At 39.1% G+C, this 27,534-nt stretch overlaps 2 protein-coding genes and 6 non-coding genes across 10 annotated transcripts; 1 reads left to right on the forward strand and 7 right to left on the reverse strand.

Annotated features, from left to right (window-relative positions):
• Nucleotides 1-758: 758 nt before the first annotated feature.
• Nucleotides 759-11,232, reverse strand: LOC111322198 (transmembrane prolyl 4-hydroxylase). Of its 2 annotated transcripts, none has more exons than XM_088753376.1 (11): nt 10,928-11,232; nt 9,905-9,983; nt 9,424-9,555; nt 8,730-8,800; nt 5,695-5,756; nt 4,924-4,958; nt 4,403-4,568; nt 3,760-3,817; nt 3,069-3,208; nt 2,611-2,701; nt 759-1,501 (listed from the first exon to the last, which is right to left on the reverse strand). In XM_088753376.1, exons 1-11 carry the CDS (start codon nt 11,141-11,143, stop codon nt 1,220-1,222), a joined length of 1,332 nt encoding a protein of 443 aa, XP_088609502.1. In that variant the 5' UTR covers nt 11,144-11,232; the 3' UTR covers nt 759-1,219. The 2 variants fall into 2 exon arrangements, with proteins under 2 accessions (XP_088609502.1, XP_088609503.1); XM_088753377.1 differs by lacking the exon at nt 10,928-11,232 and adding an exon at nt 10,298-10,432.
• Trnak-uuu (transfer RNA lysine (anticodon UUU)) lies at nt 5,329-5,401 on the reverse strand. Its single transcript has one exon. It is a non-coding gene; the product is annotated as a tRNA-Lys (tRNA).
• Trnak-uuu (transfer RNA lysine (anticodon UUU)) lies at nt 9,241-9,313 on the reverse strand. The gene has a single exon. It is a non-coding gene; the product is annotated as a tRNA-Lys (tRNA).
• A 719-nt stretch (nt 11,233-11,951) lies between the features above and the next one.
• Trnak-uuu (transfer RNA lysine (anticodon UUU)) lies at nt 11,952-12,024 on the reverse strand. The gene has a single exon. It is a non-coding gene; the product is annotated as a tRNA-Lys (tRNA).
• Nucleotides 12,025-12,426: 402 nt separating this feature from the next.
• On the reverse strand, nt 12,427-12,510 carry Trnal-cag (transfer RNA leucine (anticodon CAG)). The gene has a single exon. It is a non-coding gene; the product is annotated as a tRNA-Leu (tRNA).
• Nucleotides 12,511-14,218: 1,708 nt separating this feature from the next.
• Nucleotides 14,219-14,302, forward strand: Trnal-cag (transfer RNA leucine (anticodon CAG)). The gene has a single exon. It is a non-coding gene; the product is annotated as a tRNA-Leu (tRNA).
• A 2,907-nt stretch (nt 14,303-17,209) lies between these two features.
• On the reverse strand, nt 17,210-17,282 carry Trnak-uuu (transfer RNA lysine (anticodon UUU)). Its single transcript has one exon. It is a non-coding gene; the product is annotated as a tRNA-Lys (tRNA).
• Nucleotides 17,283-17,894: 612 nt separating this feature from the next.
• LOC111322249 (transmembrane prolyl 4-hydroxylase) lies at nt 17,895-27,252 on the reverse strand. Of its 2 annotated transcripts, XM_088755274.1 has the most exons (12): nt 27,179-27,212; nt 26,768-27,060; nt 26,052-26,130; nt 25,423-25,554; nt 23,384-23,460; nt 22,857-22,918; nt 21,949-21,983; nt 21,272-21,437; nt 20,687-20,744; nt 20,261-20,397; nt 19,647-19,737; nt 17,895-18,771 (listed from the first exon to the last, which is right to left on the reverse strand). In XM_088755274.1, the coding sequence occupies exons 2-12, from the start codon at nt 26,984-26,986 to the stop codon at nt 18,493-18,495; spliced, it is 1,335 nt and encodes a 444-aa protein (XP_088611400.1). In that variant the 5' UTR covers nt 26,987-27,060; nt 27,179-27,212; the 3' UTR covers nt 17,895-18,492. The 2 variants fall into 2 exon arrangements, with proteins under 2 accessions (XP_088611400.1, XP_022781060.2); XM_022925325.2 differs by having other exon boundaries at nt 26,768-27,252.
• Nucleotides 27,253-27,534: the final 282 nt, after the last annotated feature.

Consider the following 27,534-nt stretch of genomic DNA (forward strand, 5'->3'; position numbering starts at 1 on the left):
CAGCGAGGTCCGTACAAAAAAGATCGAGGGCCGATATTCTTCCTGTACGGTCCCGAGCAAGCTTGGTTAATAAGAGATTTATTATACGACAGAAGTTCAAAGGGACACAAGTGCGGTATCATTCGGGACCATTCGGGACAATGCTCGGTCCAATACTTAGAGAATATTGGACCGGCAATAGAGCATTTTGATTGGTTGATTTTAGTTATTGGCCCTCTGACCGCCCGAGTCGTGTAATAAAGCTTGTTATTCTTTAACCCTGTCTATATATATAATGCGACTGTAACCTAGCTATAATGGTGGAGTGTTCTAACTGCGAATTATTCATACAATTAACGAAAACTGTAGTGCTACCAACGAATTTCACAAGCAGATGTCATCAGGTAAGGGTGCACGTGTAATAAATTAATGCCTTTTTTTTCTTTGTTAATCATTGTACTTTCCTTTATTTTTTATATCTCTTTTCACTAGTTTGTGAAAGCGTATCCGTCAGGGTAATCTTGTCTTTTAGTAAATTGTAAACTGCACTAGCCTAAATGTATCATCGCTTACACCGTCATGATTAACAATAAACCGTATCATCGTCATAAACCGAGCTTTAATGAAAGTGTAGTTTACTTCGATTTTAACGTTGGCATCCGTCGTATCGCATCCCAGGATGTCGAACAAAGGTACATTTAATTTGAAAATTAATCAGTTGGGACTGCGAAACATTTTCCCAATCAAAGTCTATAAACCAAAAGGCTTCTTCACTGCAATTGACGTATACTTAGATTTATTAAATTTTAACCTCCGAAAATTGCATTTCCAAAGTTATGACTGGTTCACTCAACTACGGTTATCGGCTTACTGACTCCCAGTCACCTTGTAAATGCATTGCACCAACTGTTGCGGAGCTGAAAAAAGCTCCAAATTTCCATACGTTCAGGATTTAATGACATTTAATAAACCAATTTCGCGTGTATATTCCATTCGCACTTGTTGGATGGTAGATTGGTTATAGCCAACTCGGCGTTCATGGAACAGTTGTTGAATATACGAAGGTAAAAAATTGACCTATATACTCATGACTACGAGCGGTCCTTTTACGTGCTCTGTGACCCATGTTTAAAATATCATCCCAGAGACTAAGAAATATACGAAGACAAAATAAGGCATTCGGACACTTTCTGTCTAATTCCAAAAAAAGGGGGCGATCTCTCTGATAATGTTTTCAGCTCTATATAACATCAAACTTTCTAAGCCAGGAACTAGGAATGTGAGCTCCATCTTTGTAAGGCGCAGTTATCCATAGATTAGCGATCCATTTCTCTCCCTTCTTTATATCACAACCACCGTGTAAACTAAAATCGTCTCTGGCACCCATCCAACCGCTTTCATCGTCTAATAAATGATTGTACCACATTATTGCTGTTCCTTTTCGTGGACTGATCGCCAGACCCTGGTGGCAGTTATGGCTAAGGTTGAAGTAGTCCACATCACCACGACTTGAAGTCAGATACTAAATAGTGTTTGAAGAAAACGTCAGATACTAAATATTATAACATAACCAAAGTAAAGCGCGCGCTCTGATTGGTCAATTTAGCGTCCCCCATTTGCCCATGGGTGTACGCTGCTGACGTGAGAAAATGCAAAGGCTATTTTTCCGCGCGCGCTTGTTTTTTCTGGTCACGTAAGATTTGTTAAATAAAAGGGAACTCTTTAGCTACAATGTATCAATGTTATGTTATAAAACAAATGGTAAACACCACAGCGTACACTATTGAGTTATGGATGCACTTGGGAGGTTTGCTAAGCACTCAAGAAGCTAGAGTCGCTCTCGGCTATCGCCTCGAGCGACTCTTGCGCTTCTTTCGTGCTTAGCAACCTCCCGCGTGCATCCATAACTCAATAGTGTACGCTGTGGTGTTTACCATTTGTTAAGAGTTGAATAGAACAATTTATTTAATCCCTCTAAGTTAATGCCTGATTTTCTTAAAAGATATCGACGTTGCAACAAACTTGTGCACCACAGGAGCCCCAAGCGCACTGTGTTAGACACTCATAGTGCGCTTGAGCCACCTGTGTGCGCACCTGTATGTCTCACGTGAGCATTTGCAGTTTATGTTCATTTGCAAGTTTATGTACAGCATATGAACTAGTTGTCAAAAACTTTACATGTTAATTATTTTATGTTTCATTGCAGCAACGCCGAATTATAAAGAAAAAAATAACTTAGATCACCCGTGTGGCTACGTAATCTTGCATTCACCCTCATCATAGACCCTTGTGATCTCTTTCCTCTGATTAAGCAGAGAGGTTGATGAAGGGAAAAGGTTAAGGGTACTCAATTCTAGCATTTTCCAAAATCTCAACGAGACTTTCATGCAGGACCCATTGTTTAACCTTCAAACTTGCTCCGTAGGCAAGATTTATGATTCTCCCCTCTAGGCGTTATGTATTCATTTGAAGCTAGACATGAGAATTTGATGTTACATCAAGCTAACTTTCTTTCAGCTAATAGGATTTTTATACTCTGTACCTGGTCCCTCACCACTGTGAGGATATGGGGAGAATTTATACGTTTATCACATCTGATCGTTAAGGCTCAAGTCCCTGTGGGGATCTTACCTCCATGCTAAGAGTGACATTGTCGGCCATAGGGAAAGCAGTTTCTCCTCCTTCCTCGACGTCATTGAGATAGAAGAGGATTGTTATGTATCTGATCAAATAAAAACAAAACAAAACAACCAAATAACGGATGATTAACTGATGAAACTATTCATTTTGTTTTCGATACCATGAAACTCGTTGACAAATTTAGTTGCTTGAAGTCGATAACATTATCCTTGTATTCAAAGAATCGTGGTCTTCTTGACTACATTTGACAAAGTTCTTGAAGTAAATTTTTATTTTTCGGAGAAGTTTAAGTTTTTTGCCAAAATATTGTCAGGTTATCGCGCAATGTTCTCTAAATATGCTCAATAATGAGAGCAAAGTTGTTTGACAACAACAACACTAGGAAAACGCGTAAAAGACGTCTGTATTAAAGGTTATCGCTATTTTACTAAACTTTTGCAGATGCTCACCTGCAAAGCCTACAGCCTTCATCTTTATTAAAGGCTTGCACCACATCTTCATGAAGCTGGCAGCACCTTTTGTCTGTTCTTTTGTCCGTCTCAGAATCAAAGTGTGCATGGTAATGACCATGTTTTCCATAACGGACGATCTGTTGAAAATGTGCAGCCTTTTTTATGATCTTTTTTATCCACCTTTTTACAAAGAACCTAGTTTAGATTAATTGGAAGATAAGTTTAAAAAGGATTTTTTTTAAAGAAAAAAGATGTTATTTCTCTCGTCACGAGCGAGAAACAAATCCACCTTGAGGAATCGATCCTCAAACCTTAGATTCCGCGCTCTGATGCGCTGTCATTAAACTACATGTACAGACAACACTTAGGTGAACCGGGCTACTACTAGCTACATACGTAGCAGGCCTCCTAGACCCTACTAAATTGCCTATGCCAAGCGTTATGCGAGCATACAAAGTGGGGACATGGTAAATTATGAGCTCCGTCATGTAAATAAAAGATGTTAGTCACCTTGTCAAAAACGTTGGGGAAGGAAAATTCTGAGTGGTCGAGTTTTTCCTTTTTTTATTTTTTCATCCTTTTTATGATTGAAGACTTCCCAATTGGTAAAGAGTATACTTTTACTGGTGTCTAGAGAAAGCTTATAATATACAGTTGAGTTAAACTGGTTATTTTCACAGTTTGTTACCTGAATCCTCTCACTGCCATAGATGATTTCTCGAGAGAGCCTGGTGAGTTCTACAACTCTGAAACGCAGAAGATAAACATTTTTTGCTGCGAATACTTTACAACAACCAACTTTAGATTAATTTGTGCAGCTGTACATCAGACTGTAGAAAGCAGTAGGAGATCCTCGACTACTCGTGTCTCTTCTCTCTTCCATGTAAAATTGATAGTTTATAACAGCTTCTATAACCCGACATGATCCAATATATTCCATGTTGCCGTGCGCCTGTTAAGTAATAGACCACGGTTGACGTCACAACGTGGTAAAAACAAGAACGTGGAACACGCGGCGTTGCCGAGTGTGTCACTGATGTTCTCACCACATGTTGACGTCATCTGTGCTCTATTACTGTATAGATTCACGGCAACATGGAATCTATTTGTTGGCGTCATCCATACATCTGTTCTCCAATAGATCATAAGTAAGAACCAATCAAAATGCGCGTATAATTTGGCCTATCATATAAAGGTCAATGGAGAAGACGCCAGGAAAATGCTTTTTAATAGTGGCATCTACCCAACCTCCCCCTGGAGAGAGAGGGGCGGAAAGATGAGAGGCCCTGGGGACGAGGTTGGCATCTGGCATGCTCATGCGTAAACGTTACCTTTCTATCACTTTGTTTAAAACTGGATCGTCCAAAGCTCTCTGGTTGACCCAAGTCTGATCACTGTACCGCGGCCTGTGAAGCGGGTGTGACATTGACATTGCTGACATCAAATCCGTTAACCCCAGGGAATTCATCGTTTTGAATTCATCAATTGTAGCAAATCCTGAGAGAAAAGGACTACAATTTTACGAAGTAGTATTTCTGCGAATCGTCGAGATGCAACAAAAACCATGATTAGAAAAATGTTTACCATGTGTCGTTAACGGTTTGTGTACATCATTTGCGCCTAAGAACTACTCGCTGTTCGTCTCAAGCTCACTGGATGACTGTACTGTTTCCAATCCATTTCTTCTTTGTATTCATACTCTTCGACGTACTTAAATATATTTCATTTCTATTTAAATTATATCTTTATTTGTTCATTTCCTAAAGCATAACGCACTAAATGGAAAGATTCCGGAATCAATTTAGTTATAAAGGCAATCCCTCAATGCGCCTGTCATAAGAAAGTCATTTACCGTCGTCTAATTCCGTGATATTCACATTATGGAGCCTGTAAACATAACAAACACATCTTAGGGATCGGCCATAATATTTCGCCGAGGGGAGGGGGATTTACTTCCGGGGAGGGGGATTTACTTCCGGGGAGGGGGATTTACTTCCGGGGGGAAGGAGGATTTACTGCCGGGGTAGGGGGGTTTACTGCCTTGGGGGAGGGGGATTTACTGCCGGGGGGAGGGGGAAGGGGAGTCGGATGATTTTGGTTGTGTAATAGCAAAATTAACCTGATCCTCCCTTAAGACTCTGAAATAATGATCCTCCCTCATCGGCAGGAAAGTTTCTAAAGTATCCCTTTTACTGCATGCTCTGCAAGAGACGACTGATCCCTCAGGCAAAAAATAGAAAGAAAATTTAAAAATGTGCGCCCGATATGGGACTTGAACCCATGACCCTCAGATTAAAAGTCTGATGCTCTACCGACTGAGCTAACCGGGCTCACTGACATTGACGTATCGAAAAGTAAATTGTGAAAACTAGCAGCATTTTTAGGCGGGTAATTGTGTAGGATATGGAAAGAAATGAGTTAACACTTGTCGAGCATTTCGTTCTGACTCAATACTTATTCTCTTTCATTTTTCTCCAAGATTAAAGAAGCTTCCAAGATTTTCTGAGATTTTTTTCCCTACACATACTCAGTTGTATCGACCAAAATGTGTCCAACATTGAGTTGATCTTGTGAAACCTTAAGTAATTCAATTTTCAATTCAAGCTCCTGCACTCAGCCTTACATTTCAATGGTCTCCTCTTTTGTTATAACCAAGTATTGGTACGTTTTAGCGTAGGTCATCACCTGACGAATATTTAAAAAAAAGAGTCAGCTTAGTAGTCTTATTATCCAACTACACCTAGATGAGTACAAATAACGCCATAGACGAGTACAAATATCACGCGGTATTTGTACTCGTCTATTGTAGAGTACCGGTTAAACAGGTTTTCTCGCATCGCGCGAGCGAAGAATTGGATTGTAGTTACGAAAAAAAAAAACAAATGGCAGACAATTTGAATCATATTTGCGACGACGAAGAGTCAGAGTTGCTGGCAAATATAGGTCCAAGTTCATTAGATGAATCGAACGAAGAAAAACAGCTTGACGACCAGAAAATTTCTTCATTTAATGAAGAAAATAGATACATATGTATATGAGAACGATCCTTCGCAGTAAAGCACTATTTGAGCAATAGTGAAAATCAGACCTGAAAAAAATTTCAGGCCTGTACGGGATTCGAACCACTGACCTCTGCGATACTAGTGCAGCGCTCTACCAATTGAGCTAACAAGCCAACTGGGAGCAGGCCATCAAATTAATTCGACATAAACCCGTAGATGATAAATCAAACAACAACAAACATATGAAACATATGTGTGAACTGCGGTTATGAGACGTATATGAGAACGATCCTTCGCAGTAAAGCACTATTTGAGCAATAGTGAAAATCAGACCTGAAAAAAATTTCAGGCCTGTACGGATCGTTCTCATATACGTCTCATAACCGCAGTTCACACATATGTTTCATATGTTCGTTGTTGTTTGATTTATCATCTACGGGTTTATGTCGAATTAATTTGATGGCCTGCTCCCAGTTGGCTTGTTAGCTCAATTGGTAGAGCGCTGCACTAGTATCGCAGAGGTCAGTGGTTCGAATCCCGTACAGGCCTGAAATTTTTTTCAGGTCTGATTTTCACTATTGCTCAAATAGTGCTTTACTGCGAAGGATCGTTCTCATATACGTCTCATAACCGCAGTTCACACATATGTTTCATATGTTTGTTGTTGTTTAAAATAGAAACAGCAACACAACAACGCGCCAATTCCGTTCCGCTTCGCATACTTCTGTCACGCACTCCCCGTAAATAAACATCCGCGAAATTCGCCCGCACTGAAATAACAGTTTGGCGTGTTGGATAATAAATAACTTATTAGAAGTTTTGTTATGTAGTATCGCTGAGTATTTTTACTCCTTATTTGTATTTTGACTCGCCCTACGGGCTTGTCAAAATACGTCACAACTCGTAAAAATACTCAGCGATACTGCACAACAAAACGTCTAATAAGATACATTTATTGGCCATCTGTCCAGAGTTTATCCTGGTTTCCCAATAGTGACTAGAAGTATTGCCTCTTTCTCTAAATGAAATTATAGCATAACCAAACTAAAGCGCGCGCTCTGATTGGTCAATTCAGTGTCCACCACTGATTTGCCCATGGGTGCACGCTGCTGACGTGAGCAAATGCAAAGACTAGTTGTACGCTGCTGACGTGAGCAAATGCAAAGACTAGTTCTCCGCACGCACTTGTTTTTTCTAGTCACGTAAGATTTGTTAAATATAAGAAAACTCTTTTGCCACAATGTATCAGTGTTTTGTTATAAAACAAATGGTAAACGCCAAGTGTACACTATTGAGTTATGAATGTGCTTGGGAGATTTGCTGAGCACTCAAGAAGCTAGAGTCGCTCTCGGCTATCGCCTCGCGCGATAGTATACGCTGTCGTGTTTACCATTTGCTAATGCTAGTCCATTGCAGTTTGCCCTGGCATTTCATCAAGTTCCGTTGGATAGCTCTAGCATCCAACGAAATAATCGCTATCCAGTGGATAAGGGATGAAAAAACGTACTTCGCTATCCACCGGATAGAGTTATCCACCCTTTGAACAACTGCGGCCAGTCTTGACGAGAAAAACAAGACCCGAAATACAGCGCTGTAGATATTAGGCTTCGAACAATTGGGGCCAGTCTTGATCAGAAACACAAGACCCGGAATACAGCACTGTAGATATTAGGCTTCAAACAACTGGGGCCAGTCTTGACCAGAAACACAAGACCCGGAATACAGCACTGTAGATATTAGGCTTCGAACAATTGGTGCCAGTCTTTATCAGAAACACAAGACCCGGAATACAGCACTGTAGAGATTAGGCCTCGAACAATTGGTCCCAGTCTTGATCAGATACGCAAGATCCGGAATACAACACTGTAGATATTAGGCTTCGAACAACTGGGGCCAGTCTTGACCAGAAACACAAGACCGGAATACTTAGTAAATAAACCCCTTCGGGCGGCTGGTATGTCGGCTGATATGTCGATCCGCGGCTGAGAGATTGTCCGAAAACTGAATATTTGGCCGAGAAGCGAAGCTTCGGGGGCAAATATGAAATTTTGAGGACAATCTCTTAGCCAAGGACATTATCAGCCGACATACCAGAAACCCAGAACGGGGTTTATTTATTTTATAACCCTCCTATTAATTTTCACATCGCAATTAAACTGCGCGTAAACGCAGTAAAAAGTCATTGTTGATCCGCTGATGGCGAATGCGCGTGATTGACGCAAGCAAGCAAAAAAAAGAACGAGTTTGGTTTCCTTCCATGTAAATTGGAGAACGGAAAAGTTGAAACTCTTGTGTTGACTATGTTTCTTTTTCACGGAAAAAAAGGGAGGACAAATATCGACGCGGACAGGGGGTTATTGCGTGATAACTGTCCTGTGATTTTGCACCACGTGACGTAAAGTAACCAATAAAATCGCGCCAAAATTAATGGGTGGGTTATAAAACACTGTAGATATTAGGCTTCGCGTTCCCGGAATAGTTGTTATAAAAGAACAACAACAACAAAAAAATAATTCCTTGGATAAAAACGTTCACTCACTGTAAGCAAGCAAGCAAGTAGACAAACATACCAGCAAGTAGATCAGACTGAAAGGATGAAGTCAGACAAGATCTAAAAGCTAATCAGATTACATAAAAAGTCTAATTTTGTACCAACCTCCTCGATAGTTATTTTTCCATTTTTGTCCCTATCCAAATATTGAAAATAATCAACATGCAACGGTCCATCTGCAATAAAATATTTCACATCATAGATTAAAATCTTAACAAAATATCAATCAAAGTAGCTTTTAAAATAGACATTTGTTTTTCTTTTTAACCTAACTTACCTAACTAGCCGCTTACTGTGAATAGCTATTCGCTAATAAGTTGTTTACATTTCATTGCCTAAGTCTCTTCGAAGATATTAAGCATGCGAAATCTAAAGAAGCGCTAAGTTGTCTTGGTTTTTAAGTCTATCAGTTTCTTTACCTATTTTTCGTTTTATTTTCTCTAAATGTTCTCAGCTTGTTTTGATCCATGCGCCATGAACAGTTCATTGTATTTTACCGTAAAACATTGAACGAAGCTGGATGACTGTTAGGCCGGGAAGTCTCCGTAAGTTACGACCAACTCTTAATCAAAGAATAAAATGAAGGGTGGAAAACCAAATGAAAGAGAAACTTGTGCGCCCGATAAGGGACTTGAACCCATGACCCTCAGATTAAAAGTCTGATGCTCTACCGACTGAGCTAACCGGGCCCGCTGACATCTACTATGTTTATCAACTGCAATTGGACGGTGAATTTAGCTAAGAATACAGTCAAAAGCAATTTCTCTGTTTCCTTTGGAATCACTGGCTCTTAACCTACTTCTGATGTCAGGGATTTCAAATTCACTCCAGGACTGCAGTCCTCCCTTAGCTGTACTGGTAACAAAGCGTTCCCTTTCCGCAAGGTCAATCATGTGGTCACACTCTTCATCAGATAGAAAATTCGGAATTTCTGGAAATTAAAAGAGGAAAAAAGGACGAAGAAAACGTTAGTAAATGTGGTCACTAAGCGCATTTCCTAATTATTACCAGGGTTACCCAAAGTTTAAAGCTATGCAAAAGCGTACAAACAGTCCCATTGTCCTCTACGAATTACTGTAAATAAAGTGTAACGTTCGTTCTTTGACAACAACCGTGTAGCGTAAAAGTTGTTAGGATACCATTATCATCATCACAATCATCATAACAATCATCATCATCGTTATTATGGACAATAATGATAATAATTGCTTCCGCCAGCCGCTAGTCGGCATGTATATTTATGCCACGCGGTAAGATGTATTTTTTTCGAGTAGTCTTACCAAACAAAAGAGGCTTCATAGCACTTGTTCTACGCTTTCTCACAATATCACCAAGATCAACATCTTCAATGTGACCAACCTATAACGAAATTTTACGTTTGAAAGATGATTTTATTTATATGGGCGCTTCAGATAAAAACCTAGATAGATATGACTGGACACAATAACTGTAGCAAATAGAGCCTGATAAGAGCTTCGAGCGTGTTTTAAATAAAAGCTGGTATCCATGTTTTTTGTTCGAGTTGCGATGGCAAAAATCGATGAAAACTACAAAGGTTTACCTTTGTGAAGCAATGTTGGATCTTAAAGAAACGAAAAACATAACAACATAATGAAATTTTTACCAAGGATAGACTTCGTGCCTATCGTAGCGATAAATTTGATTCTGTTTACCATAGTTATACATAGTGAGGGTACCACAGTGACAGCGCCATTCCAAGATGGTAGCAAGCGTTTTAAGTCCCGGTTTGGACAGTTCTATGGAGGCTTTTCGATGGTACGACAATTTTGTCAAGTCAAGTTAGTGTTAATATGAATAATTCGTGAAAGCACTGCTCGATCGATTTTGCTTTGGCGACCATAAGTATCGGCAGCCATCCTTTTATATGTGGCGGTCTTGCCTTACCGACAGATTGCTTGGCGCATGGGATAGTTTCCCAGTGTGTTAATACATACACTCGAACGAAAGCATTCACAAACAGAATGATATAGTTCTAATTCGCGCTGGTTAAAGTTTTACTCTTAATTCCCCGACGGATTATGTACCTGTGCATGTTAATTTGGCTGACCTAATAATACAAATAACGCTGCATCATTTCGATCTGTTGTCATTTTGTATTGAGGCGCATGAACAACCTAAATTTGATATCTCTAACTAAAGTCAAATGAATATAAGGCTGATAGTTTCTAAAGAAACTGTTTGGGGCTGCGTCGGTGGGAGTAAACTAAAGTCAGGTTGGGACGCCCTCTGTGACGAACTGAAGTAATGAACTGAAGAAGATTTAATATAACCACAAGCCTTACTTTAACTCCATTTATTCTTGTCAAACCAGCCTTTCTTCCGATGATGCATGGTTCGTCTCCGCTTGAATCGAACTTTTTGAAGTCGCATCTTTGTCCCTCCCGTACAAATCTACACACGTTATATGTTCGATTACTGGGTTGCTTTTCGCAGTAAGCTGACAAAGCTAAAAGACAGCAGAGAAGACAAAACTTCCATCGCAGACTAAACAACGTCATTATTTATCGCTGTGAGACTAAACAGTAATTCTCATCTGATTCTATTTAATTTAAACATCGTGGGATAAGGCACCCGTGACTAGCGTCGAATGAAATGAATATTTATCAATCGTGTCTTTCGGTCAATTACCAAATGTGCCGTGCAAGACATGTATCCATGATACCTTAACTCGGCTATCATGTAATTCTAAGAACTGGACATTATAATTAAAAGGTACAAAATTGAGATGAACTATGAAAACTAAAGAAAAATCAAACAGTTTGACTCATTTCAAGTTAAGATTTAAAGTCTCGATCTGTAAAGATTGTAACCTATTAACCAAAACTTTTAAATTGAATCAGGTGACAGGTGGCTATGGGGTTCCGTTCTTATAGACGGTACCTACCTAGCTAGTGGAAAAGCCCTAACTGTATAAAGGCACCAGAAAATAGACCCACTGGCACCAGTAAATTGTGCGGGTCTAACCTCTTACAACTGAGGTGTTTGCATGTGCCAAATGATGTCTTAGCTTTAGTGATCAAGTTTAAATTTTCTGTCAAGTCTATATTTATGTAAAAGAACCCTCAAGTTAGACCTTCAGTTCGGAAAATTGTTCTTTCGGAGTTTTCATTGATCATTTAGAATAGATTTCGTGATGATTTCAACATCTAGCGTGAGCAATGAATTATATCCCTCGCCACAGCAAAGAGGCGAACGCATCACCACTGTGCAGTTCATACTTTTCCTTAAAGTGGGAAGTTTCCGCAATAAGTCTGGCTTTTTATCCAGTAAAATGAACGGTCGATAACAAAAAAGAAGAAAAAGGTTCGCCCGATATGGGACTTGAACCCATGGCCCTCAGATTAAAAGTCTGATGCTCTACCGACTGAGCTAACCGGGCTCACTGAAAACTTTTTGGAAAAAATGAGAACATAGCAAAATAACAAGCCTGAAGAAAAGGAAAGAAAGAGAGAAAGAAAGAAAGGAAAATTGTCTAAAAGTACTTATAGGATTTCAATTGACATTTTGTTAGGATTTTAACCTGTGATGACGTAAAATCTTTTATCGCAGATAGACCGCTGCATGTTGATTATTTTAAATATTTGGATGGGGATAAAAATGAAAAAAATAACTATCAGAGGTTGGGGAAAAATTAAACTTTTTCTGTAATCAGTGAGTAGCTATTAGATCCCATTTAACTTCATCCTTTCAGTCTGATATACTTGCTGGCATGCTTGTTTAGTTGCTTGCTTTTTACTTCATTTACTATAAGTGAACGCTTTGATCACCAGTGTTAAAAGTATGTCAGGAGTGGGATTCGAACCCACGCCTACAATTGTAGACTGCGACCTGAACGCAGCGCCTTAGACCGCTCGGCCATCCTGACTTACGTAACACCGTAAAAGTTATTTGGTAATGGGGTGGGAAGGGTAGTTTAATTAAAACTGAGCAAGCCGCAAGGGGTTGGAGAGAAGTGCATGACTGTTTCACTCGATTCGCATTGAGAGAAATTGATGAAGTTAAATCCTTGACTAAAACAAAAAATGAGATTAACTCCTGCCCCCTCCTCATCAAATTGATTGCGCAACAGTTCGATAATGTTTTCTTGTGTGAGAGAAAACATAAACAATGGTCCCATTATAGTCTCTTCGTGTGAATCAATTGTAATTCAATAAGGACTATGCTGAAGAACTTCGAAGTCTGCTTGCACATTTCAAGTATAATATAACAAGTTCTTCGATGTCTCATCCTTCTTCTTCTATTTTGCATTTCATAGTCTTGCGAACTTACTTGAACCCAAATAAAAATAAACCTTATCTTTATATCGCTGGCAGCGCCCGAGGGCAATATGAGGCGAATCTTACCCACTCGGGATTGGCTACTTTGATCCCACGAAAGAAAAAAAAAGGGGGTGGAATGGACTTGGGGTTCATAACTTTTGGAAAATGTCGGCGATGAAGTCAGAAAAAAAGTGGCAGAAGACAATCAAATCAAAGAAAACTTAAACGACCCTTGTGGGTTTATTGTATTACTAATACGATTGACTTTCTTTCCCGGCTCCCAAAATAGCCAGGTTCATTTTTTGCGTTTCTTCAGGCTCGACTTCGTTTCGGTCCATAAAAACGCAAAAAGAGAATTCAGCCGATACCCAGCCATCTTGACATAACAAGTTTGGTCGATAACACATATATAAAAAGCTTATTTTTGAGAATGTAGTATTCCTTAACTCAAAATGAGTGATTTCAGAAGTTACTGTATGCAAAAATATATATTTATAAACAGATTTGTTTCGAAAAGTTTTAAAAAGTCCTCTCTCGTCAGGTGCATAAGATACTGGTTGACTAACGATCCTTTTTTATATTTATATATATATATATATATATATATATATTTATTAAAAACTAGATCATTGGATAATGCAATTCAAGACTTTTTATTGGCTTAGCCCTTATGGTATATCAGCCAATATACCATAATCTACAGTATGGCCATCGTAAGTGTCAGCTTAATATTAAAAGGGAGCTAAAAATTTAATAAAATTTTATACTTAATTTAACGTTTTTAATAAAACAATTATTCCACTCGCTCTTGTTGGATATGAGATGATTATAGCCAACTCAGCGCTACGCGCTTCGTTGGCTATCTATCATCTCATATCCAACGCGCGCTCGTGGAATAATTGTTAAATATATATATATATATATATACATATATATATTATTAGATGTTTGTGTAGTATCGCTGAGTATTTTTACGAGTTGTGCCGTATTTGCTCTTTGAACATTGCACACGCTACATGTCGCCCCCGTAGGGCGAGTCAAAACACAAATAACGAGTAAAAATACTCAGCGATACTACACAACAAAATGTCCAACAAGTTATTTATTATCCAACACGCCAAATTGTCATTTCAGTACGGGCGAATTTCGCGGATATTTATTTATGGGGAGTGCGTGACAGAACATGGAATGAGAAGCGGAACGGAATTGGCACGTTGTCGTGTTGCTGTTTCTATTTTCTTCTATAAATTAAGAAATTTCCTGGTCGTCTAGTATTTCTAAATACTTTTTCAAAACATAGAGTTTTTCAAATAGGTCAGGATGGCCGAGCGGTCAAAGGCGCTGCGTTCAGGTCGCAGTCTACTCTTGTAGGCGTGGGTTCGAGTCCCACTCCTGACAAATAGTTTCTACTTTTATAATTTACACCGAATGTTTCAAATTAAATTTTGCCAACTAGCAAAACTTTCCATCAGCAAAGCAATTGAAGGCGTACGAGACATGATCGAGCACTTGTTGTTGATCGTAAAGACAATCAAGATCGCCCGGAAGGGGGGGAGGCGGGGGAGATGATCGCTTTCCAGAGCAGCTGCTGGATTTACTGACTGACCATTTGAAACATGGGCTGAATATTTAAGAAAAGGATAGAGGGGAAGCAAAATATCCATGCTAAGGGTTGTGTTGGTCGAAAAGTTAAGTGGTTGAAAATATCAAATCTAGAAATATTCATTAACACTTTACAGAATCATTCCGGCATTATCCCAACATAACTTCGATATAAAACGATAAAATGGAACTAAAACAACGGCTCTATGTAGAATTATGCTCTTCAAAGAGAAATTAATGACATTTACTTCTTACCGCGTCTTGAAACTGTAAAGAGTAGCTCAACTGTTCGGAGATTTTCTCCAAATTAAATTGGCGTTAACTTCGACCTTAAAGCACCGCCATTTTGGAATCAACTTAGTAACCTGGCCGCATACCCCAAATAGCTGCAGCTCCTGCTAAAATATTTTTGGAGTTTTGGAGGAAAATTACCCTCGAGCGTGGGCGCTTTTTCAAGGAAATACGGTAAACAGGAGTGTGCACGTTTTGGTAGACAATTCTTTCCCCTATTAAATGCTTGCCATGATTTCCTAAAGCTAATATAAATCCAAAAACTTTCTTGAATTAACCAAGGAGCATCAACATCAGCAATCCCTGTGGAGTTAGCCCATTTTTACTATAAATACACTTACCTGCTGGAGTTTTCCATTCCTTGAAATTGTTTTTCCAGCAGTGATGTACCAACAGTCAGGAAAGAAATTGGCCAATCTCCTAGGCTAGCTGAGGATTCTCCTTGCTTCGCTCCTGTGTGTCTCTCTAATTAGTATAGGTAATCGCATGGGGCCGAGTAAAATTAAGGATTAATATCACGCGTGTTTTCGGAAGTTGCTGAAATTGCCCGAGTCGCGCAGCGACGAGGGCAATTTCCGCAACTTCCGAAAACACAAGTGATATTAATCCTTAATTTTACGAGGAACCATGTGATTACTTGTTTATAATATATGGGCAAAATGTTTTCTTACTGATCTTGCGCAAAACGGGACGCCATTGTTACAAAACAAACAGAAATTTCTTTACCTTGGCAGCCGTTGCTAAGCGATTTTCAGCCAATCATTTTCAGGTAATTTTGCCCGGGGCAATTACAAAAATTAAGAAAAAATGCCCTCTGTCTTGACAAATCACATTTCAGTAATTTTGCCCCTTATATGATAATCAGGATAATTCACACAAGTGACATAGATGTGAACACAAGAACGTGGACTTTCCGACCTTGTAAATGGTACAGGGGCAGATACCAAAGCAGTCTCCATCAAATGCAGATCCTCTTTTTCAAGTGAACGATTGGCTGGTTGCTTTTTCGGATAGCCCAATTTGACATGAACTTCAGTCTGTTATTTATCATTCTTAGAATTTCATTACTTTTCGGTTAGATGATGTCATGATCACATGCCAGAACAGCACCATGTTGTTCGATTTGCACTTCAGTGAAGAATCGCGGTCTCCACAAATGCTTTGAATTGGCGGCCACAAATGATTAACAAACTGTTCCCCGCAGAACTCATAACTGCTTTGAAATGTCTCATGCCCCGCCGCAGAAATAAAATTAAAGTAACTTATAAAACGGATAGGATAAAAAATTAGAAGTGGCAAGGCAATACATCTGAACACAGATCATGATGACGAATCGAAATAAATCGACACACAAAAGAGTGAACACCCGAAAAAGCCGAAGTAAATTAAATGCACTGAAAAAAAACCCACAGGCAACACAAAGGAGGGAAAAATTGGGAAACACTGAGGAGTCTTCGAGAGAGGGATTATCACCCGAGAAAACCGTAAAGACCGTGAGTTGATAAGTACAACTTTAACTGGCCAGAGACTGAAGCGGGTAGAGAGGAGGCACATGACTTGGCAAGGGGCTGCTGAACATCAACGGTGCGATTAAAGGGAATGTGATGTAATCGAATGCACTAAGATAAAGAGGAAAGAAAGAAGAAAGAAACTCAGGCAGCCTGAAGGGGGGAGGGGGGGGATTGGGAAATACAAAGGCGTCTTTGAGAGAGGGAGCGGGCGAAGCCCGCGGAAAAAAACCAAAAGCAAGGGAGAAGGCAGTTGGATCGTACAGAGAATCACGCACAAGCTAACACTGTTTGGAAATCAGCAAACAAGGGAACCACAGGATATTAACATGTAATAATGAAGGTACTGGTGGACACATACTGAAGAGTATGAACCCCGCGCCAAATAAACTACAACACTAGCACGTCATGATCGGTGTTGTTAATGTGTTCACGCTGATTAGTCTTAAGCAAGACAAGTATGTATAAAAATCTGAATTTGTTTACACATAGTCCACAATAAAATTGTTACAGTATTTCTTTTATTGTTCAAATATTTCTCTGTTACTAACTTTATTTATGAAATACTACCAGGCCTTTTGAATTTATATAATTCAATTATTCTTTATTTATGAAATACTACCAGGCCTTTTAAATTGATACAATTCAACTATTATTTTCTCAAATCATTAAAACATCTTTTAATGACGGTGTATGACACTTCCAGTGTGGTAGTCTTTCAGTCTTGCCTGAAAACAACCTCGTCAATGTAATAAAAAAAGTACCCAAGAAGGTTTTAACAACTAAGCAATTCAGTAGCACAGATGACAGTAATATATACACATGCGCTATTCTCACAGGAGTCGAAGAAATGTTCAATCTAGATTAAAATGAGCGGTTGATAACAAAAAGAAAGAAGAATGTACGCCCGATATGGGACTTGAACCCATGACCCTCAGATTAAAAGTCTGATGCTCTACCGACTGAGCTAACCGGGCTCACTGAAAAGTATTGTTGAAATGAAAATGCACAAAACAAGCAGCAAGGGTTTTTCTCAACTAAAAACTAAAAACGTCGTTAAAGGGTTGGATTTGACAGTACTTCTGATTAAATGTACAGTTGCCGAACAACAATCAAAGCGGTATATTCTCGTTGCATTTGCACTGTGGGCAGTCAGTCTTACACGCCAAAACGGGCCCTTCTCATCAAACCTAGCTAGTATCGGTTTCAGTAGAGACTCCAGGAGAGTACTACTGTCTCCCCCTCCCCCCTCCTGGCTGGGAAGCTCGTCAGTTGCAGGTATCCCTCCACCCTACGTCAGCATTTTGTCAATTCAGAGTTCCCGTCAATTTACCGGTACCCAGCAAAACTTCTGGGCGGAGACTAGCATTGTGACAGTTCATTGTCTTTTTATCCTTCGCGAAGAGATTGTCCATCTATAGATCAGACGTGACGTCCATTGAATAAAAATGAAAACAAACGTTAAAATGGGTGGCGAAGTGTCAGCCGGACGGGTAATCTGACAAAAAGTAAAATGCTATCATGAAGATACCTGTAATGTTTTGACAATACACATAATGTAATATAGCTTAGACAGGAGTCAGTATTGATCATAAATGTGACCTTTTTCAGCCTTTGTGTTGCTTGAGTTTATTTCAAATCTACTCTCTTCTTTTCATTCAATTCTAGGAAAATATTCTTCGTAATTGAAGAAAGCTAGAGTGTATCTAAAGTTAATTTCCATGCCGAAAATAATCTTCAAAGCCTAGAATGAGAAAAACTTACAACCTAAAAAAGCCTAAAATTCTACATACATCTACGTCAATCCTCACGGATTACGCACTCTGAGCTGACAAGGCCAAATCAGAATTCTGTTTGTATTGTCTGTTCTGAATCATTCCTTCAAGTTTTTGCCTGGTGGGGGTCGGGTCAGGGGAACACGTGGTTTTCTGGGGGAACAGAGAAAGAATCTGTCGTCGCCAATGGGTGTAAAGAAGAGACAACAGAAAATGCATTACCAATCAACTGCTATTGAGGGAGGAGAGGGGGTGGTCTTAAAAATTTTACAAGGCCTTACGAGAGGATCAGGTAAATGTTATCGTGACACAAGCAAAATCACCCGACCCTTCAGGCGATAGATAATGACTAATCTCTAATCTCGAACCACCCAAGAGTCCAGAAAATCCCACGAGTCCATATGTATTGGTCTTATAGGTAAAAGTTCAGCCACGAACTTGGAATGTGAGCTGAATCTTTATATGGAGCACTGATCCAATTATTAGCGATCCATTTTTCTCCTTTTGTAATATCACATCCTCCGTGCAAACTATATTGGTCCATTTCTCCTAACCATCCACTCTCTTTATCCATGAAATGATTATACCACATTACAGCGGTTCCCTTTCGTGGCTTGATGACTAAGTTTCCCACGTGACAGTTGTGGCTAAGGTTGAAATAGTCCAGCGTACCGCGAGTGTCTGTTAAGTACTGTTAAATAAGGTAAATAGGCGTTACCATTAGGTTTTGATCGATTTCTTTAGCTATTAAAGAATTCTGTTTGCAAAGCAAAAGACGGACTGGCTTACGGCAACCCGTCCGAACCCTACAGACAGACAAACAGACAGACAGACAGACAGACAGACAACCTTTATTTTAGCACGATAGTAATAAAAGCTATGCAGCTTATGGGGTCGTGCATAAATACTAAACCTAAGAACAAAATATATACGTAATAAGTAAAAATACTAAACTATCTAAAAATTAAATTGTTAAAAGCTATGACGTAACTTAAATATATTGGAAATCTTTACGTCTAAAATTTGTGGTTGTTGTAGAGGTTTCTTTGAAAGTCAACTCTTTAAAAATATCCATTGAACGGATTTTCTTCTTCAGGTTTTGATAACTTGTATTAGGAATAGTTTTATCCTTAGAAATTGAAATGTTCCATAATACAGGGCCTCTATAAGCAATAGAGTTTTTACCATAAATAGAGCTGAGACGTGGCACCACGAAGGAGTCTGACGCTCGTAAAGAGTAACCTGTAGGGCGTTTCGTCATAATGTTATCGGATAGCACTAGTGGGAGCTTATCATGATCATGAAATGCTTTGTACATTAGCTTTAACAGAATTAACTTATAACTATAGCTCAGCGGATGGCAGTCAGCTTGTCTTAACACATCCAACGATCTCATGTCCTTAGGTAAATTAGAAATTATCCTCGCTGCCCTACAGCGCAATCGTTCCTACACACGCCAGCTTTTACTATGGTTTATTTTTGGATTGCGCTTGCTGGGCCGCACGGTTACATGATAAGCCTCGTTATCTCCTTAGTTTCTCACTTTGTTTTTGATTCATCACTCACCTCGAAGTTTAAAGTCTCGTTGTCTGCAACAGGAAAGGCTGTTTCACCTCCACCTTCCACGTCATTAAGATAATACAGAATGGTAATGTACCTAAGAGAGAAGAAAATATCAGGCATGGCATGACATGTAAAGTAAACTTGTTGAAGGAAGCTTTTAAAGGGTTAGACTAAGTTCTTATTAATATAACCGAGCGGGAAGTCTGTATGGGAGAATCTTGACCGAGGTCGCCAGTACAGACCAAACGCAGTAAGGTCTGTACCACTGCGACCGAGGTCAAGATTTTCCCATACAGACCGACCTAGCTCGGTTAATAAGATGTTTATTATATGGCTGTGTTTTATGTGCCAATTTTTTGTATTCTTTGTACCTTTTTTTTCTAGACCGGCCTAGATGGGAAAATCTAGACCGTTTTCAATATTGATTTCAGCCAATCAAATTCGTGAATTTGGTAGTTCCAAGCTCTCAGTGAGACACAGCCATATAATAATTGCTTTTACGAGTCGAGTGCTATACATATTTACATACATACACATACATTAATTATTGAACTTTCTCAGTCCTTGTAGACACTGACTTCCTTTTCCGTAGTTTCATATAAACCAGAAAATCTAACCTGCAAATCCTGCATGGATTCTCAAAGCTCAACATATCCACTTCATTTTGTTGATGGCAGCAAGGGACGTCGGTCCTCAGGTGAGTTTCAGAATCAAAGTGGGCATGGTAATGACCATTTTTATCATAATAAACAACCTGAAAGGAAACGTGACGTGGAAAGAAGTAAGTTTTGTTAAAGGTCAACTCTGCATTTCAGCCGGCTGACGTAGACGGTTTCTTTATCACAAAGTGAGCCTTGAAAAGTTTACCAGTTCATTGCAGGTTATCTCCTCCGTTTCTTAAATCTAAGTTAACTTGAAGAAGACTCAAAGAGGACCCGCAGCATCCAGTCGAAAGGTCGTGATCCATGCACATCCTAAGTAATTTCATCATGAGATATACGATTGTAATTCAAACAGTGAGTTTTAACGACACGTATTCTTACCTGGAGTCTTTCACTTCCGTAAATGATTTCTCTTGGAAGTTTTGTCAACTTAATCACTCTGAGAAAAGAATTACGAAAATGAAAATACTGTCAGATAGGTCGTGGACATGGATTATATTTGGTTTCTGGAAAGGGGGGTAAGGAAATTAGATCGAAATAGTCAGTTAGAATGCTCATCCATCCATCAATCACCTAGACTTCATCTCCTCCCTTTTTCTACATTCATTCATCCACTCATTCATTTATCCATTTCTTCTTTAGTTCATTCATTTATTGCTTTATCCATGAGAGCCATTTTTAATTAAATGTCGAAAATATTGCTTTGCTTTGTTTTACTTCGCGCTGAGGCTGCTTCGGAAAACTTACACTGCTCTCTCTTTCAATCGGATGCAAAACTGAAACCAATTAGAACTCGGTCGCTTGCGTTTTTCCGCGCTTTAGGAAGCTTGGTTAGTTTTTCTTTGTGTTCTCATTGGTTCCTCAAGGCATTTCCTTTTCTTCTGATTAGCTCAAGTTGTGATAACTATGGTTTTGATTTTACGACAATTGCAATCAATCGAAAAGTGCTCCATTCATTAATTATACCTTTCAAAGATCCTATCTAAGGTTGGATCTTTGAGGTATCTCTGGTTCACAAAGGTTTGATAACTATAGCGAGCCCTATATTTAGGATGAGTTTTTCCTGCGTGTGCCATTATAGTGTCAGCCCCACGGGTATTCATATCCTCGAATTCTTCAGGTGTAATTACACCTGAAAAAGAAAACATGTTGCATTTCAAGTCAGTCCGGGGCAGCTTTCATGCACATGCTTTGGTGATTTGGAGACAAGAAGTCACTGTAATAAAAATAGGTTTGTTAGACCATTTCTTTGAGATGAACAACATTTTTATATTATTTGATGATTCAACATGAAACCCTTTCAATTACTGCCTTTATAACTTAAGCCTTGCATGATCTCTTTTCTCTTTATAACTTAAGCCTTAATGATCTCTTTTCACCACGGATATCCTTGAGAACTTGAAGTGCAGCCTCGATGCTTATAACTTAGGACGTTATCAACTTAGCCAATACTTTCACTCGACCTGACATTTTTTTTTTCTTTAGTGACTTATAGCCAATGAAATATATATGAATTTGAAAATGGCGTATATAAAGGAAGGACTGGCTATCTTGGGCGAAGTACATTCATGCGCAAAAGCAAGGTAAATAACAGACGCTTAATGAAGCAGCCTGTCGTGCGAGCTGGAATAAGCGCAACTTACCATCGTCTAACTCAGTAACGTTTACTTTATGAAGTCTGTGGTACAATATAAAAAAAAAATCTTAATTTGTGAGACAACAGATACTATTGTTATGAAGTATTTAGTTGGTTCAGTTTATTCATTTAGTTAGTCAGCTCAGTATGAATCAGTCATTCGTTTATATTTAGAGTGTAGTTACTATTTGAATTCAAATTCTGAAGTTACGTAGGTTCAAGCTGTCGTGATGAGTTTCCGAATTATGACAGCCTTGTTTAACTTCCAAGTGGATGTGCCTAGTTTGTCTACTGACCTTGATTTGTGCCCAGACGAAAGTTCCTGTTTAAGCTAACGCAGTCAGAAGTTGATTAAGTTAATCAAAAGCATGATTAAGTAGAAGTCGGTTGTCGTTTATTTTTCCAAAGGTCAGTCAGCTCGCATGCCCGCCCATGCTTATCAATACTGAATATAAAAGCGTGTGCTTTAGAGCTTTCTTAAAAGAGGAATGTAGACATTGTGCAGATGTAGATAAAGAGTTCCGTAACTGAAGTGAGCATTAAGCAACACAAGTCAGTGAGAAGTATTCGGTGAGAATCAAAGTGTGAGAGACTTTAACCAGAGTTACACAGAATGAAGTAAAATTGGATTTGAGTAGGATTTTATTCTGGAGAACCGAGTAATTAAAGGAAACAGTAAAAGAAAGTTAAAGAGCCCTTGCATTTGGTGCCCGGCATCACAAAGCGAGCTGCGGTCGGCAGCCATAGCTAGTTACTCATCACTGCAACCCAGCATATTTGGCGAATTCCGTCCTAACATATTTATAGGAAGACATTTGATGTCGCCAACACTATTTTATTGTCAAAGGTGCACTTAAAAGTAGTTCAGTACAACTTTAAGTTACTGTATGTAAAGGGTATGAGAATATGACTCACAACTCCATCAGATCTTCTTCGCTGAACACGGCATAAATATATTTCTTTCCGAACTCGATTACCTGAAGAAAAAAATACACGGATGATTTTTGTATATCAAGACGACTTTAATACAAGGAGATCTACTTGTAACATAAAAAACTTATATTTACGAAGATGAGAAGAGAGAAAGAACACAACTAGTGTACCGTGGCCTGTAAGATCTGTTTGCAGCATTAAAACTTATATTGAACGAAGAGGGCAAGAGAGAAAGAACACAATGAGTGTACCGTGGCCTGTAAGATCTGTTTGTAACATAAAAAACTTATATCAACGAAGATGGCAAAGGAAGAAAATTAGAACACAACAGTAAAATGATTTAAGCTTAAGTGACATGGAAAACTTTCAAAAATGACATGACATGTATAGTGTTTGATATGACGCGACGCGATGACATGACATTTAATATATGCCTTAGATAGCACAGGGTTCTACTATCGAGTATACTCTCATGTGAAAGCTGCCGACTTTGTTGTTTGCTTTTATACCTCGTCCACTGTTATTTTCTGGTCATTATTCATGTCCCAAGCACTAAAGATTCCCGCTGCATCTTCACCCTTGCCATCTGAGACAGTTAACAAAAACATAGTCAATATCGTAACAAGAATTATGACTCGAATACAAATCTGTCAAGCGTGTCTTCTGGAGGGTCTTGTAGCTGACTTTCACAGCCGTATCGGTTAAAGGTTTTTACTGTGAACCTCGCTGCTTACTGGTAGGTCAGTGAATATTCACCGTTAGTATATATGTACCACACTGGTTGGCGCTTTTCGCGCGCACTGACTGGTTAGTTCGAAAGTGAATAGCAAGTGCTATTCACCTCCACTTTGGTGAATAATTGTTAATCCTTCACCAACATTACGGTGAATAACTAGTAAATAGGTGGTGAATCTTCCCGAAAGGTTCCAATAAGCGTCGTAAAGACGCCTATGGCTTTCTCCGTTAAACCCTGTTGAAAAAAGCCAAACTATAGTGAAGGCGACTACGGTTCACTCTCTTCCCTAACATTTTCTTCCGTGTTGCGTTGAGGAGGCGTTCGTGCCATAAACGGCCAAAGATTTAATGTCACAGCCCAACTGCGTGGTCATTTGGGCCGATTTACTAATGTTATCCCCGGAAAGAGTTCAGTCAGGTAAACATTGATTAGGATATATCAAAAAAGTTGAAATGGTAAATTGGCCACCGTAACGATTACAAAAGCTGACGTTTCAAGCGTTAGCCCTTCGTCGGAGCGAATAGAGGAATTATGGGTTGTGTGTGCTTTTACATATCAAACTGTTTCCCCACTGCGATGGACATTTGTTTTTGTCGGTTCCAGCCTGGGGCGGCCGCTAACCCAGATGCCCTCCTGAGCAAATTTTCAAAATGGCGGAAAAGCCAAAGAGAGAGATAAGAGAACCAAAGCGATTCTGCAACGAATACTCAGCATACACCCCTGTTAAAAAGGTCATTTCACAGAGAAAAGATACAAAATTGTATGATGTTGCAGTCACGGAGGTTGACAAACGCAACAAGAGACTGAAAATTCACTACATTGGCTACAGTACACGCTTCCATGAGTGGAGACCCTTCGGGGACGGTGAAGCATCTGAATATTTTCCTTCGAAATTGTATAGATTGGTAGGCTTTAACAAAAATTTATTGGACGACGTTTAGGGTAAAAACAGCAATCTAACCTGAAAAAAAATGTATTTATTCCAACTCTTTCGGAAAATAACTTTGCAAATCTTACTTGTTTATCTCGTAAGTAAACGATGGTAAATTAATACCCGAAGCGCTTTCCGAGCTACCCGATTCTTCTCCCACTACTTTCACGCTTATAAAACAGGAAACGAGCAAAAGAAGAATGGTGTGGCTGTTTTGACTAGCCATTTGACGAGGTTCAATCTGCTCCTTGTTCGACAATTTACATATCAAAACAAAGGAAATTTGTTCCTCTCTTTGATTTTGGCAGTACATGTTCAATTTGCGCTTGCGTAAGAGAGAAATCGCCGAAGACTCCTTGCTCGGTCTTTTTTTGACCACGAACGTCTTCTTAATTTTGACGGACCCGCTCGGGAAAAGGTGAAAATGACGAGGGAAAAACTTTAGTTTGTAGTACGAAAATACACAAAATGGAAAGCCATGATATTATATTTCAATATTTCGGTGGTACATTGTTAAATTTTTATACAGAGAGTCGGCAAGATGATATAACATCCACAAGTCGCACTCGATTTGAGTGGGCCGATGAAGTGGGCGTGGTCGCGAAATTCAGTAAGAGACTATTTGTACCCCGTGAGTTTGATATGGGCAGAAAATGGAGCTACGACGAAGGGCTAACGCTCAGCTTTTGTAATCGTTACGGTAGCCAATTCACCATTTCAACTTTGTTGATATATCCAAATTATTTCGTTACCCCCACCGACGCAGCCCCAAACAGTTTCTTTAGAAACTATCAGCCTTTAAACATTGATTAGGCTGCTTAATCTGTTAGGAACCCTCGTTATTCTGAAAGTGAAGTTTGGCCGTATCGTGAACTACTCACGTTCGATTCTTGGTACTTCTAAATCTTTTTTCGTCGTGAGACCTCCCCTAACCGTACTTGATAGTAGGCCATTGTTTTCAGCTAGCTTTATAATGTAGTCACATTCTTCATCGGTTAAAAAATTTGGTATTTCTGAAAAAAAAGAAACACAAAACAAAACAAAACAAAAAAACAAGAAGAAAATAAACTAGGTACAGTATTTGAACTGAATTTTGTATCTATATATTTGCATAAGTTTACTTGAGTAAAATATAGGCTATTGAAATGCAACAAACTCAACCTTGGAGAGAGTGTCCCATGTAATTTACAATGATAATGGACTTTTCTGTCCCATACCTCTCTTTCCCCAAATTCAGACTGAGAGGTGGTTGTGCTAGAGATTTTCAGTTTTTATTATTTATATCGGCAGTTGGCGCCCCAATATTTGAGTGTCGAGGGTAGGAATGAGTTCTCATTGGTTTATGTGTGCAAAGGAAGAGACTGAGTCGTCAGAAAAAAAAATACCGTAGTGTGGGCATTTGAACTCTCGAGACATAACCATTTGGACTAGCAAAAACGGTTGAACCCTGTCCAGGTGACAAGAAAAAGTAAAACAAAGAAACTGATCCGTCTTCTGGATCGCACCTTACCAAATAAAAGAGGTTTCATCGCCCTTGTAAATCGATTTCTCCGGCAGTCCCCTAAATCTACTTCCTCAACGTGACCAACCTGTGAAATTAGTGAATACCTAAGTTTGAGGAAAATTTTTTCAATTGGCCCTTATTGATTTATTCCATGATCACTTTTTCGTCTTCTTTTAGTCATCAATAAATGTGATTAACTGCTGTACAAATAGCTATTAACACTCCCCCGTTCTCACAAATTTCTAGAACAGGAATATTTTTGTACCTCGCATTAGATCATAACTAAATGTTGGACTAATTTGCATATTAAAGAAAAATTAATTTTCAATCAAAACTATGATAAAAAATATGCTGCTTTTGAGAGATGATTTAGCATATTTCGGAGTTACTTTAACCATAGATTCTTTTCTAACAGTGGTGTCAACATTGATTTTACCAGTCCTAACATTATGCAAAGGCCAACAAGCAAGACTCAAACAGTTTGATTTAATACCAAATTCTCAGAGCGAAAGTCGAGCGAAAAATATGACCACCAGCAAAGAGAATCTATATTTTCAAGGTAAGATCGGGAAGTATTATTTTAAGTCCGCCGACTGGTTGCGCGTATTAACTACCGCCGTACAAGTTTGTTTATTGGGGAATGGCTCATCCGTATACGATCGACGTATGCCAGATTAAACTTAGATCGTGATGACTCCCAATTTAGAGTTTAATTCGCTTACCTTTACCCCGTCAAGTCGTATTAATCCGGTTCGCCCGACAAATGTGGGACCCTCGTCACTAGTGTCATCAATCTCTCGTCGTGTACAAGCATGGTCCTTGGTAGAACAGCTTTCTTGGCGGGAATTCGATGGATCAGAATACTTATCATGGCAAATTACAAATTTAAAGGTAACAAAAGATAGAATATAGACAACTTTTACAGAAAAGAATATGGCCATCCTTGAGATGTTCACGTGGATAATGGCGAAGTTTTGAATAAAAATCTCTATATGGTACCAGAGTCAGCAAGTCACTGTAATGAAAGATTAAAAATCCCCATTGGAGTCTAGCCTCTTAATCGCTAGGATTTCAAAAGGTATTATCGAAATTTCAAAACTATACTTGTGATTTGAGAATAAGTCCCGAAATACCCTTGAAATGAAATGTTCTCGCTTTGACCGTGGATGTCTCACAGAAACTCAACGAACTGAGGTGTTATCGATGATATTTTTGTTTTCATAACTTGTTGAGATCAACAGGTAGTAACAGATTGAATAAGCCAAACACTTCAACCTCTCACCAGGTGAGAAAACAATGATTTGCCTTTTATTCCGTTCTACTGCACAAGTTTACAGACCCGTGCTACGCTAAAAACAAAATAATCGATTTTATTGCACGGCTACTTTGCCAATTCTTAAACTCTGTTCCTCAACCATACACTGTCGCCCTCCCTCGCACCACGTGACAAGTCTGTGTGTGAAACCTGACAGACAATCACTGCTTAAAA

The sequence above is a fragment of the Stylophora pistillata genome, chromosome 3 (genome assembly GCF_964205215.1).
Source record: "Stylophora pistillata chromosome 3, jaStyPist1.2, whole genome shotgun sequence".
Classification (NCBI taxonomy): Eukaryota; Metazoa; Cnidaria; class Anthozoa; order Scleractinia; family Pocilloporidae; genus Stylophora; species Stylophora pistillata.

Excerpts from the sequence above, each read along its gene's own strand:
- LOC111322198 (XM_088753376.1), bottom strand. The coding sequence starts at position 11,143 with ATGACGTTGTTTAGTCTGCGATGGAAGTTTTGTCTTCTCTGCTGTCTT. Across the intron at positions 4,959-5,694 it reads AAAGAGGAGACCATTGAAAT|GCTCCATAATGTGAATATCA; the intron begins GTAAGGCTGAGT and ends TTATGTTTACAG. Across the intron at positions 3,209-3,759 it reads ATGGCAGTGAGAGGATTCAG|ATCGTCCGTTATGGAAAACA; the intron begins GTAACAAACTGT and ends CATTTTCAACAG.
- LOC111322249 (XM_022925325.2), bottom strand. The coding sequence starts at position 26,986 with ATGGCCATATTCTTTTCTGTAAAAGTTGTCTATATTCTATCTTTTGTT. Across the intron at positions 21,984-22,856 it reads GAAGAAGATCTGATGGAGTT|ACTTCATAAAGTAAACGTTA; the intron begins GTGAGTCATATT and ends ATTGTACCACAG. Across the intron at positions 19,738-20,260 it reads AATCCATGCAGGATTTGCAG|GTACATTACCATTCTGTATT; the intron begins GTTAGATTTTCT and ends CTTCTCTCTTAG.